This window comes from Saccopteryx bilineata, chromosome 2 (genome assembly GCF_036850765.1).
Source record: "Saccopteryx bilineata isolate mSacBil1 chromosome 2, mSacBil1_pri_phased_curated, whole genome shotgun sequence".
NCBI lineage: Eukaryota > Metazoa > Chordata > Mammalia > Chiroptera > Emballonuridae > Saccopteryx > Saccopteryx bilineata.
The window spans coordinates 244,037,833-244,051,452 of NC_089491.1; the positions used below are offsets into that span (position 1 = coordinate 244,037,833).

Genomic DNA, 13,620 nt, shown 5'->3' on the forward strand with positions numbered 1-13,620 from the left:
ATTTACAGGGACAGAGAGAGAGTCAGATAGAGGGATAGATAGGGACAAACAGAGAGGAAGGGAGAGAGAGATGAGAAGCATCAATCAGTTTTTCGTTGCGACACCTTAGTTGTTCATTGATTGCTTTCTCATATGTGCCATGACCGCGGGCGTTCAGCAGACCGAGTAACCCCTTGCTCGAGCCAGTGACCTTGGGTCCAAGCTGGTGAGCTTTGCTCAAGCCAGATGAGCCCGCGCTCAAGCTGGCAACCTTGGGGTCTCAACCTGGGTCCTTCCCCAGTCCGACGTTCTATCCACTGCACCACCGCTAAATTGCTTCTTAAAAGGACCTTTCTCTAGGAAACCACTTAAAGCCAAAACTCTAACATTATTATGACCTTTTCCTTTTATTTATTTTTCTAAAATTTATTTATTGATTTTAGAGAGAGGAGAGAGAAAGAGAAAGGAGGATCAGGAGACATCAACTTGTAGTAGTTGCTTCCGATAAATGCCTTATGGGACAAACATGAGGTTTTGAACTGGCAACCTCAACAGTTTAGGTTGATGTCTTCATCCACCTCACTACCACAGGTCATACAATATGGCCTTTTTCAATGGATCCACTACAAAGTAGCAGAATGTGCAAACAGATGGAACTGCAGATCTTTCTTTCCTTCTATAGCACAAGCAGCATGCCCTGTTGGAGGGGATGGAGGGTTAGTCTGCCACTATTTCCTTAGAATGGGGGGAGCGGTGTCCTCCTCTTTAAATGAAGTTAAAAAAATACTTTGAAAAGAAAGAGCAGAGAATGACAGTTGGGATAAACTGTGAGAGAATAGCGTTGGAAATACTGGGAGGAAGGTAGGAGTTAGAGGGAGAGGAAATGAAGCAACAGAATCTTTTATAAGGTCCAAAGAAGAATGCTTTAATGGAACCACTCTGGGGTCAGAGAGCCTCCTCAGTCACTGGGTCTTCCTTCTCTCACGCTGGGAGGGTTGACTTAAGGTGATTGCTCAGGTGTATAATGGCATAGTGAAAGAAAAAAGACATAGTCATGTTACTTTTTAAGAATATAGTCACACCAAGAGAATAATCACAAGTTGATGTAAAACTTCCTCTTTGGCCCTGGCCGGTTGGCTCAGCGGTAGAGCGTCGGCCTGGCGTGCGGGGGACCCGGGTTCGATTCCTAGCCAGGGCACATAGGAGAGGCGCCCATTTGCTTCTCCACCTCCCCCCTCCTTCCTCTCTGTCTCTCTCTTCCCCTCCCGCAGCCAAGGCTCCATTGGAGCAAAGATAGCCCGGGCGCTGGGGATGGCTCCTTGGCCTCTGCCCCAGGCGCTAGAGTGGCTCTGGTCGCGGCAGAGCGACACCCCGGAGGGGCAGAGCATCGCCCCCTGGTGGGCAGAGTGTTGCCCCTGGTGGGCGTGCCGGGTGGATCCCGGTCGGGCGCATGCAGGAGTCTGTCTCTCCCCATTTCTAGCTGCAGAAAAATACAAAACAAAACAAACAAAAAAACCCCAAAACATACAAAAAAATCTTCCTCTTTGCTTCTCATTCCCTCTGATACATTTGCAGCCTAACGGTTCTTTTCTCTTTTTCTTTTTTTTAGAGAGAGAGAGAGAGATAGGAAGGGAGAGAGATGAAAAGCATCAATTTGTAGTTGCATCACTCATAGTTGTTCATTGATTGCTTCTCATCTGTGCCCTGACCGGCGGGGGTGGAGTGGGAGGCTCAAGCCTAGCCAGTGACCCCTTGCTCAAGCCAGCGACTGTAAGTCCTTTTCTTTATCAAGACTCACCAGCAATTCTGTCCCCATTTTGCCCAATCTGATAAAATAGTAGGGAAGGGAAGGGGCACAGTCAATAAACATAAATGGAGCACCTGGTTAGTTCCAGACCTTTATCTCACATAATTCTAACAATGACCATTGAGGTAGGTATGGTTATCCCTGTTTTATAGACAGGAAATGCAGTGCTTAGGGGAGGTAAGTACGGTTAGAGGAGGTAAGTAACTTCCCCAAATTTATAAAAACTAAGAATTTGAACTGTGGTCCATCAGCCTCCAGAGCCCACGTTTCCCTTCCCGTGACTGCTGCTTCCAGGACTTCTCCAGTCTGCTCAGAGGCGAGTCTCGCAGGAGAACCCCACTCTTCATTTGCCATTTGATTTGTAGTTATATTGGTATTGAAGATTATTGCAGACTGACCTGTGGTGGCACAGTGGATAAAACGATCTGGAATGCTGAGGTCACTGATTCAAACCCCTGGGCTTGCCTGGTCAAGGCAACATATGAGAAGCAACTAACCACTATAAGTTGATACTTCCCACTACTCTCCCCTTCTCTTTCTCTCTTAAAAATAAGAGGAAAAGAAAAGAAAAAAGAAAAAGTATTGCAAATGTGTTTGTTTAAGTTTAGCACAAGCATATTTAGTTCACTAAGCTTTTTAAAGAAATGTATCTCTCCTTAGTAAGCCACTTACTAGGAATAAGCATATTCAGTTGGGTAATGTAGTGACAGAAGCATAGACTCCACAACCCCACTCAATGAATGCTTCCAGAGCTCAAATACCCTTCTGAGCAGGACCAGAGCTCTCCAGTGAACAATAAAATCATAAGGAGGAGCAGGACACTTGATAGCCGGATGCATCCTTCCCTGTCCTGGTTCATCACTAGTCAGGCTCCATTCCAAGATCGTGTCTCTCAGCCACAGGTCATGGTTTGTAGACTCCATATGTGGAAGATTATCAGTGTTTTACAACGAAGTGCCGGAATCCACTCCCATAGGAACCTCTGCTCTTTACAGAACTTTCAGGGAGCATCTCTGTGATCCTGTTCTGACTTTCCAAAGATTTCCTAGCAGAGAAGACCATTTAATAGACAGGACCATTTCACAGTGCAAGTACAGGAAGATCCATTAGGAGAAAAGATGCACTGATTTCTGAAAACTGTACTCTGTCCGTAGTCACACACCATCTCACATTTCCCAGGTAACCAAAATGGTTCCATCAGTTAGGCAAATGTGCCCAGCTGTATAACCAGGAGCTAAAGGAAATAATGGAAGGAAGAGAGAGCAGAAAGTAAAATAGTCAGTGGGCCTAAAAAGGATCTTTCCTTTTAATTACTCTGTTATGTGTTTGATAAAGGGAGACAGACCACCGCCACAAAATAATTTTCACATCCTTTTACTTGTGACTTTGGAACATGAGGAACTGGAACAGAAAGAAGTTTTAAGAAATAAAAGACAAATGGAATTATAATAGGCGATTGAGTTGATTTTTAATTTTTCTGTCTTTATCAGATTTTGGGGAATATAATTAATTTATACTTTCAATAGTTTGAAAAGTTATAAAGACTTATAAAGAAGATCATATAATAAATTTGTCAACAACCTCAATATATTTCACAGTTCTTGATATTCATATGTATTATAAATTTAAAAATATAATGTATAATTTAGTATATGTGTAAATTATACATGCATACTGCTCTACTTTGTAAAAACTAAAAACTATAATAAATTTATGGTGACAGTATGAAAAGTAGAAGTCCTTAAGTTATACATTAAAGTATATTAGTTGCTGGAAATTAACATATTTTACTAATTACTAAACTCAAAATTCTGTTTTTATTCTTGTTTCCTGGAACATTAAAGATGTACTTTCTTTTTAAAATTTTATATTAATTTTAGCGAGAGAGGGTTGGAGAGAGAGAGATAAAGAGACAGGAACATCGATCTTTTCCTGTGTGTGCCCTGATCGGGTATTGAGTCCGCAATCTCTGTGCTTTGGGACAATGCTCTAACCAACCAAGCCATCTGGGCAGAGAAAAATGTACTTTATATATTAAATATAATACAAACTATTTCAAACATTTTCTGCAGTATTAAACAACACTCAAACCACCTGCATCCTAGGGTCCAATCTAGTACATTGTATCCTTCTCTTCATCTTGTTTGCTTGTCCTCATAAGATTCTCCTCCATTTCTCCTCCCTAGCCTTACCATTTCCCATTATTTAGAAACCAAAGCAAATATTATTCTGGGTTTTATTGAGAGAGAGAGAGAGAGAGAGAGAGAAAGAGAGAAAGAGAGAGAGAGAAGGGGATGGGAGGAGTGGGAAGGATCAACTCCCGTTTGTGCCTTGACCCGGCAAGCTGGAGATTTCAAACTGGCGACTTCAGCGTTCCAGGTCATTGCCAAAGCAAACAATTAGCCTGATTTCCTGCAGAAACACTCTTAGAAATATCCTCATTCTTTGCTCTACCACAGACACAGATTATGCTTGTTTCAGAAAGATGTCACTTTCATGTACTGTAAAATGCATGTATTGGTTTTATGTAGATTTCAGAGCTTTTTCCTTTCATCAAATTTGGAATTGGGACCTCAAAAGAGGTGCAGGCAATAATACCTGCAAGATAACTGGGATGCATCCTTATTTTAAATTAAGAAACACTTCCGATCTGTAGTGATGCATTCCTTTTATAGCTATGGAAACTTACCCCACCTCACTCTTGAACACCCTTTGTCTACTCCCACCCAATTCATTGAAACAGACCCTATGGGCCCAGGTCCAGGGCATCCCTACATCCATAGTAACCAGACTTCAGCTTCTCTTGTCACCATAGTGACAGCCCGGCCAGGCGAGGTGGTTGCTATGGTAACGAGGGGCGGGTAGCAGGGTCCCGGTAGACCGTACGCATGCGCGCGGGTAAGCCTGGCTGCGCCGCACACTCGCGGCCCCTCAGCCTCCCTCGACATGGCGCTGAAGCCGCGGTGGCGGGGATTCCAGCTCTGCGCCCGGATGCCTGACTTCTTCTTGATGCTACTTTTCAGGGGTGAGTGTGAGTTTCTGCCTTTGGGAGAGAAGGGTCTGGGGGCAATGGGGGCGGAGCGGGCCCGAAGCGGCTGGATCCTGTCCAGGCGGGAATAGCGGTCCTGGCTCCGGGGCTCCGGGTCATCGGCCGGAGGAGCGCTCGTGGCCGGGGCGAGGGGTCGGATCCGGGCCTCGAGGCAGGGTCGGCGCGGGTGCGGGGCCCGTGGGAGGCTCGGGCAGCCCCCGGCGGTTGGCATCGCCCTCTGGGAAGACTGGCCGCCTAGGCGCGGGCAGCGAACTTGCTAGAAGACGCTGCGGGGCGAGCGGCGTGCGTGGAGGTGGGCGGAGAGCGGCCCTCGGAAGGGCCGGCGAGACGCATCTCCGTCCCCTGGCTGCTTCTTAGTCACAGCCCTCCGGGGATCGCTTGTCCTTTGCTGTAAACAAAGGGACTGAACTGGACAAACCCAACTTTCCTTTCGTGTAAATAAAATGGTACAGATCTCAGTCAAGTACTTTTTTTTTTTTGTCTCCAGCCCGACCTGGGGGGACCCCACAGACCCTTACCCTGAAATAGCGCCGGGCCTATGTTGATCAGGGCACACGGATGAACCTGGGAGTTTTGATTTGTCTTTTCCACTGTCTGAAATTCTCATTGCATTCGTCTGTCCCGGGACAGTTGGACCGGAGGACTAAAATATCTTGATTAGTGAGCACATACTGTACGCTGGGTATTTTGTTAACAGTATCTTATATAGTCTTTACAGCAACTTTGTGAGGTGGGTTTTCCTAACCCATTTTCAGAGAAGAGACCTAAGACCTAAGTCAAACCCCTTTTCAAGGGCTGCATTCCAAGTAAGTGGTGAAGACTCAAACCCATGCTGACCTAAATCACTATATCACACTTTTTCTTCCCTGATGACTGTTCAGTTCGTGGGTCATTTTACTGTTGGGCTTATTTGCCATTGTCATCTCATGATGTTTTCCAGCATATACAAACTAAAACACGAAGTGACTTGTGTGGGAGTGGGGCTGGAACAAGGGAAACAAAGCACTCCTGTGTTTGATGCTCATTCACGTGGCGTGTTCGTGATGGTGGCAGTAAAAAGAGAGGGTCTGGGACAGAAGCTCGGAGAACAGGGCTCTGTGATGAAGGATAAGGTAAGGTTCAGGATGTAAATATTGACCATATACTTTGCCTGAAAGTGATTTCCAAAAGCATATGTTGGTGGAGCGATATAAGTGGTCAAAGGCTAGCCAAGGGACAAGGGTGTCAGGAATGTCCAGCTCCCAGCTTTGTTGGTCACACTGACACTGTCTCTATTCAGACAAACAATTATCTATTGTTGTAGAGGTCTGTTCACTTGAAAGTTTGCAGTTTTTATTGTAGGAACATTTGTTAATTTAGTTCAGGAATGAGTGTCAATTTAGAGGATGCTAAGAACTTCACATACCCATAACCTCTTATTTAGCTCTCCTGGTGGAGTTATTTTGTGACTTTTACTTTCTCTCTCTCTTTTTTTTTTCCAAGAGAGAAATAGACAGGAACAGACAGGAAGGGAGAGAGGAAAAGCATTGACTGGTGGTTGCTGCACTTCAGTTGTTCATTGATTACTTTCTCTTGCGTGCCTTGATGGGATGGAGGGTGCTCCAGTTGAGCCAGTGACCTCTTGCTCAAGCCAGCAACATGGGGTCATATCTGTGATTCCACACTCAAGCCAGCGATCCTATGCTCAAGCCAGTGAGCCTGTGTTCACGCTGGTGAGCCCGTACTCAAGCTGATGACTTCGGGGTTTTGAACCTGGGTCCTCAGTGTTCCAGGCCGATGCTCTATTCACTGCGCCACCACCTGGTCAGGCTGTGACTTTCTTGATATCAAGGGTTGAGATTTATCTGGAAAGCATAGGAGAAAGAATCAACTATTGTAAAATAGGACCAATGACAAAGAATCAAGGTGATAGGAAAGATGTGTAATTCACTTTGAAGGAACAAAATTATCTTTTTTAGCAGAAGCTCCTAAATATACCTGTAGTGGCTTGAAAACTTCATTCTTTCACAGGTCATACAACTGTGTCTTTTTTATTTTTATGATTACTCTTTTTAATTGCTATTGCTTTTCAGTATTCTCATTTTTTAAAATGTTGGTTCCCAATATAATACAAACATTCTTTATAAGTAACCCTTTGCCAGGCTCTATTCTATGGTAAGAATTTAACCCTTATTAATTCATTTAATATTGATAACCTCACTTAGAGGTTGTTACTGTTATTTTTCCAATTTCTGTGGATGAAAAAACAGAAGCACAGAGATTCAGTAATTTGCTAAGAATAATTTAATTTGGAAAAATTTAATTATTTGTGTTAATCCAGTTTTTGGTTATTTGTATTATTCCATTTGACAGTGGATTTCTTATTATGGGTCAGTTTAACCAAATTATCAAATGTCCAAAGCTATGTGGTTTATATATAAAATATTCTTTTGTTGAATTGGTGACAGGTGCAGTTCAGCTTTACAAATGTTATGCCACACCTTTTTTAAATGATTACTACTGTTGGGCTTTCAAATCTTTTGATGTCCTAGAGAGAAGTGCTTCAATTAGAATTAAAACAGTAAGTAACAGTTTGTATTCCTGGATAAAACAGTGTACTGAAGCCTAACAAAATCTGAAAATCAGGCCCTGGCCAGTTGGCTCAGTGGTAGAGCATCGGCCTGGTGTGCAGGAGTCCCGGGTTCGATTCCCAGCCAGGGCACACAGGAGAGGCACCCATCTGCTCCTCCACCCCTCCCCCTCTCCTTCTTCTCTGTCTCTCTCTTCCCCTCCCACAGCCAAGGCTCCATTGGAGCAAAGTTGGCCCGGGCGCTGAGGATGGCTCTATGGCCTCTGCTTCAGGCACTAGAATGGCTCTGGTTGCAACAGAGCAATGCCCCAGATGGGCAGATCATCGCCCCCTGGTGGGCATGCTGGATGGATCCTGGTCCGGTGCATGCGGGAGTCTGTCTGACTGCCTTCCCGTTTCCAACTTCAGAAAAAAAAAAAAATCTGAAAATCAAATTTTCCAGGACATTTTTGAAAAAAAGAATTCCTGATTTTCTATTTGCATTTGTTTGATCTCTTGAAACATTAAAAAAAAGACCCTTTTATGTTGTTTTAATTTGTTTAAGTTATTTGATATCATCATGATTGGAAGGTATGTGCGTTTTCAGAAAAACAGGGAACTAACACCTGCCCTGAGGCATGCAGTGCATCAGATCAGCTGTTCACTGCCAGATGACTTGCTGATAGGCATTTGTTCTTCAGTGTTTACGGGCTAGGGAGATCAAGTAGGTAGCTATTAGAAACACTTGGTTGTAAGAAATTGTTGTAGTACATCTTGGTAGAATTATACACCCAACTCCTAAGCTCTCTGCAACTGCTCTTAAGGCAGCCCAGTCAGATGGGCTTAAATAATTTCTCTCTCTTTTTTAAAGATTTTTTAAAAAATATTTTATTTATTTATTTTAGAGAGGTGAAAGAGAGAGAGAGAGAGAGAGAGAGAGGAGCAGAAAGCATCAACTCCCATATGTGCCTTGGCCAGGGTTTCGATCTGGTGACCTCAGCTTTATCCACTGCACTACCACAGGTCAGGCTTAAATCAATTCTTTTGAAGGCAACCAGATTTGTATTAAAGCACGCTTTCTGAAATGGCCAAATAATGTAACTGAAGCTATGAATTTAGTACATCCAACTAGCAGCTGTTAGAGATGTGGTCTTAGCAAATTCCTTCTCTGTAAATTCTTTGAATTTTTTCAAAGCACAAGTGGGGTGAAAGCAAGGATGTGTGTGTGAATGCAGTTAGGATGTATGGAGTCTGCTGAATAATACCCTTGTCATGAAGTTGGATTCTCTTTTTTAAGATATGTTTGCAATCAGATGGTGTGAATATGATGCTGTTTGGGCTGAATGCAGATTCCAGATCTTTTGTATGTGCCCTCTGAATTCTAACAGTATATGCAAATAGCTTCACTGCACTATAGAGGTCTGAAAGAAAGTTTTGGTAAGCACATTCCTTCACACTTAGTTTAGCAAGGACAGTATCCACTACAAAACTTTATATTAGTATCTGAAGCCTTAATTTACTGCTTCTGCCACTTGTCATTTTACACAGAAAACTTTCTGAGAATTAGTACTTGTTTCTGATGTCAGGGAATGCTGTAGTATTTTGTGTTGGTCAAATAAGTTTGTAAATATGATATATATGTTTGCTCGCTTATAGTTTGCATTGGATGTGGGGGACGGGCTATAAGCAGGTAGGGTCCTTATAGCCGAAGGCTTAGTTTTAAGACTAAGCCTTTCCCACCCTTTTAATACTAAGATCTTTTCAAAACTAAGCTTTTCCCCACACCCTTGACTGTTGCATGATGTGGCGTGGTGCACTCTTATGAGGAATCCCATTTATGCCTCAGATAAGTGACTTTGTATCAGAGTCTTCCTTGTTTGTATATTGGATTAAAGGTTTTGATTTCTACACTATAAAATGGGGCAGAGGAGCCCATGCTGGAGGAAAGCAGAGAAAGGCCACGTGGAGGAGAGGAGAAGCAGCCAAGATGGGGAGTGCTGAAGGAGAAGCCAGTTTGTGCAGAGTTTGTGCAGAGAGAAGGAGATGGGGAACAGAGGTGAATAAGGCTGGTGAGGTAAAAACCTTTGATTCTAGGAAACTTAGATGAGTCAGTGGCTTTGGGAGCCCTGAATGGAAAGGGAAGTGTTTTCCCACTGTATTTCTTGCCTGCTGGGTGCAAGCTAGGATTAAAGCTAATGGCCCATGAGTTCTTGGCTTTGTTATTTCATTACCATCTGTCCGAATTCAATGAGAACCTGCATGTGCATGGCCACGATGGCAGCCCCTGGCCATACAGTGTGTTTTCTTTGTTTTTAAGTAATATCTCTGTTATCTGTTATCTATTTCCCATGAGCAGTTAATACGCACAGCAAGGATTTCAGTGCTGGTCATGTAGGAACATCAAACTCTTTAATAAAATAGGACTACGCAAACATTTTTTCTTGAATCACTTTTTATTTTCAGAGTTATCCGAAGGCTTCTGTGGTTCACCTTCTTTCTGCAAATAATTGCCAAAATCAAAATCTGCTATTTCCATACTGTCTGTTTTGCCTAACTTAACCTCAGCTCGCAGGGATCTTGACTCTCTCTTTATCTGTAATTCAGTTCAATGCAACAGATACTGAGTATCTGTAATATGCCAGACACGGTTCTTCAGGCTAGGGGTGCAAAATGAATTAATCATCCCCCGCCCTTGAAGAGCCAGGATGAATGCATTCTGAAATATGGTGGGCATTTTTTCTTCTCAGTTATATTAAAAACTTGTTGAGAACAGAGGCTGAATCTAATTTCTTTTGTATCTTTTTAGAGATGATTATAGTAAATAGTCTCTTTGTTACTTGAAAGTCAGTTGCCATTTCTTAAACACTGTCTGTGTGTCTTGGCATTTTTAATGTATCTTAGTTGCAGTGGCCTAGTAACTTTTGGAAATTCTTTGTTTTTACTGCAGTAGTTTCTGTGGATGAAAAAGAATGACAAATATTTATTGATGTGGTGTGTTTTAAAAATCTACCATCTACTCTCTGCAGTTATACAAGGTTAAGAAGAAGAAAAACATGAGATATGCTTATGTTATAATTTAAGAGGCACAAGCTGCAGGTATGATTAGTATATATCAAATGGTTGCAATTACACAAAACAGCTAATGCCTAGGGTGGGGGGACCTAGGGAAAAAAATGAATCAAAATGTTGCTAGGTGCTGTTTTTTAGTGGTAATGTACATCTTATGGCTGATGGATTTTAAAATCGGACACTAGTAAGCATTTTCTTATTTTTCTTAATTAAATTTTTTTAAAAAAATTTCTGATTTCAGCAAGGAGTGGGGGGGGGGGAGAGAGAGAGAGAGAGAGAGAGAGAGAGAGAAAGAGAAAGAGACAGGAACATCAAGCTGTTCCTGTAGGTACCCTGACCAAGAATTGAACCAGCAATCTGCGTTTCTGGATGATGCTAACCAACTGAGCTATCTGGCCAGGGCAAGTTTTATTTATTTATTTTTTTAATGAGGAAACTTTATTTAGTTTAGTGTGTATAGCATGTGGGTTTTTCTAGCTCCTTAATGCCTGTTACAGTGGGTGAAGGAGGGGCTGATGCCAAGTTCAATTGTTTGATTATGCATTCTTAGTGACTCATTTTAGAGATTTGCTGTCATTGGGCTTTTGGGTCAGGGAGCCAACCATGGCATCCTCAGCAAATGGTTAACTGGAAACCTAAAAGAGCTGATGTGAGTCCTCACCCCCACACCCACCTTCTTTATTTTTTGAACAAACAAAATAATCTGAGTAGTGGCTTTGGTTTGCCTGTTTAGAGTCAGCCAACATTTATTGAACGCTTGCTTTGTGAGGGCCTGTTCTCTTAGTCTTGGATGAGAGAAATACCAGATCAAATTGACTTCCTTAGAAGTAGAGGCTGAAAGCCGTTTCCTGAAGGGAGCTTTCAGCCTATGCACCCTTATCACTTCTTCCTGCCCACCTCAGACTTCCTTGTCCGATAGCTTTCTCTAAGGAAAATAGTTAATGTCTTTAGGATGAAGTGCAGCTGTTTGAAGGGTTCCAAAACAAAGAATGCAGCAAATCCTGAAACAGCTGCCTTTTTTTTTTTTTTTTTTTTTTTGCTGTGTTTCTTCCTCTGAAGTCTCTCTGACAGGGTACTGGAACTTACTCAGTGAATCCCTGTGTATTTGGCAATCTCCATTTTTGCCACAGTAAGCTGTCTACCAGCAACACGGGGAAATGTCAGATAAGCTGTTTACTGGACCAGAAGAAGAATACCATTTAGATCGTTAAACAGTAGCATTTAGGGTAAATGTTTTCTGTATTTAGAAGTGGGAGCACTTGCTCTGGGCTGGCCTGGAGGAGGGGAGTTTCAAGGAGGATTGGACTTTTAGGTTAATTTTAATTTACTGTTCATAGTGCAGATTTGGGAGAATGGAGGTATTGAGGGTCGATTAAGTGGAGAAAATAATATGAACAAAGGGGTGGAGTTGGGAATACATAAGTTGTATTTTGGGACCAATGAGTTATAATGATAAAAATTAACAGCTACCATTTATTGAAGACTGTGTCAGGCATTGTGCTGATAGCTTTACCTGGGCTGTCTTTATTCATCTCAGTCAGTTTTTTTTTTTTTTTTCATTTTTCCGAAGCTGGAAACAGGGAGGCAGTCAGACAGACTCCCGCATGCGCCCGACCGGGATCCACCCGGCATGTCCACCAGGGGGGATGCTCTGCCCATCCAGGGCGTCGCTCTGTTGTGACCAGAGCCACTCTAGCGCCTGAGGCAGAGGCCATGGAGCCATTCCCAGCGCCCGGGCCATCTTTGCTCCAATGGAGCCTCGGCTGCAGGAGGGGAAGAGAGAGAGGAAGGAGAGGGGGAGGGGTGGAGAAGCAGATGGGCGCCTCTCCTGTGTGCCCTGGCCGGGAATCGAACCCGGGACTCCTGCACGCCAGGCCAACGCTCTACCGCTGAGCCAACCGGCCAGGGCTCATCTCAGTCAGTTTTTATAGATTTCATTTTGCAGCTGATGAGTCTGAGGCTCAGGTAGCTTAATTTCCTAGCCCAAGGTCATAGCTAATAAATTGAGGAGCCAAATTGTCCATGGAAGAGAACATTAGAAAGTCACTAGTTTGTATAGCATTTTCAATGCTCGGCTAAGAAATTGGGACCTTACTATGTAGGTTCTAGAAATTTGTTTAGCAATTTAAAGCAGGAAAGTGTTCTGGTCACAGTGATTTTAGAAGTATTTATCTGATATTCAAGAAGATTGGAGAGGGGAGGTCAGTTAGAAAGCTACTGAAATAGTTTAAGGTCACTTCCTTTAGAATGGGTCTCTTGATGTTGAATTCATTTTTATTTATATGTGAAAATATATTTGTTTTAATGTTGCTCTTGAAATACAAAATTTACTGGATATATAAATTTAGGTTGTCAGTTATTTTTATCTTATAGCCTGGGCTTTGCACCACTGATTTTCCTGAGTTGCGTCATTCCCATTACTAAGTCTTGTAGTCTTGATGTCAGTCATAGCGTCAGTCTTCCCTAGGTTGCCTGTCTTTTCTCAAACTATGTTAAAGTTTCATCTTCGTTGTTCTAAAGTGTACAATGTGACTAGGGTGGATTTTTTTTTTAACAATTCTACTAGTAATATGTTGTACTTGTGTATCTGTGAGTTTATTATCTTTCCTGACAATGCTCAAGTATCACTAGTTCATATACTGCCTAGCTTCTGTTTTCTTCCTTCTCTTCTGGGACTCTACTAAGATCTGTTGTCATTCTGTTTTCCAAGACTGTTAACCTTTTCGTCATAATTTCATATTATTCTCTCTTTGTGCAGTTCTGGGCTATTTATTCAGCTTTGCTTTATGGTTATATCTTTTTCTAGTAGTATTTAACCAATGCATAGAGTGTTTTTTTTAACCTAGTATATTGTTCACTTCTAAACTTTTACTTGGTTCTTTATATAATTTTGTCTCTTTTGCTTGCTTTTTTTTTAATTCCTCTGTTTTTAAAACATTTCATGTACGAATGTTTATATTATGCATCTGATTCTTCAAATATCTTAAGTTCTTGGGAATCTAAATCTGAAGTTTGTTGTTTCTTATGGCTCTTACTTATGATGGTTTGTTTTTCTTTATTTGTAAACAGATAATTTGCTTGATCTCAATCTGTGTCATTCTGAGCCTGAATCCAGGAAGCTTTTTGTGGGAGAGTATGCTTCTCCTGGGTGCGGCCACCTGGGTGGCT

General features: G+C 42.3%; 1 protein-coding gene across 1 annotated transcript in view; it reads left to right on the plus strand.

Annotated features, from left to right (window-relative positions):
- Nucleotides 1–4,685: 4,685 nt before the first annotated feature.
- JAM3 (junctional adhesion molecule 3) overlaps nt 4,686–13,620 on the plus strand; it is a 63,883-nt gene continuing 54,948 nt past the window's right edge. Inside the window, exon 1 of the mRNA XM_066259770.1 lies at nt 4,686–4,811. Coding sequence (XP_066115867.1) covers nt 4,733–4,811 — 79 coding nt within the window. The 5' untranslated portion in view covers nt 4,686–4,732. The remainder of the gene's footprint in view (nt 4,812–13,620) is intronic.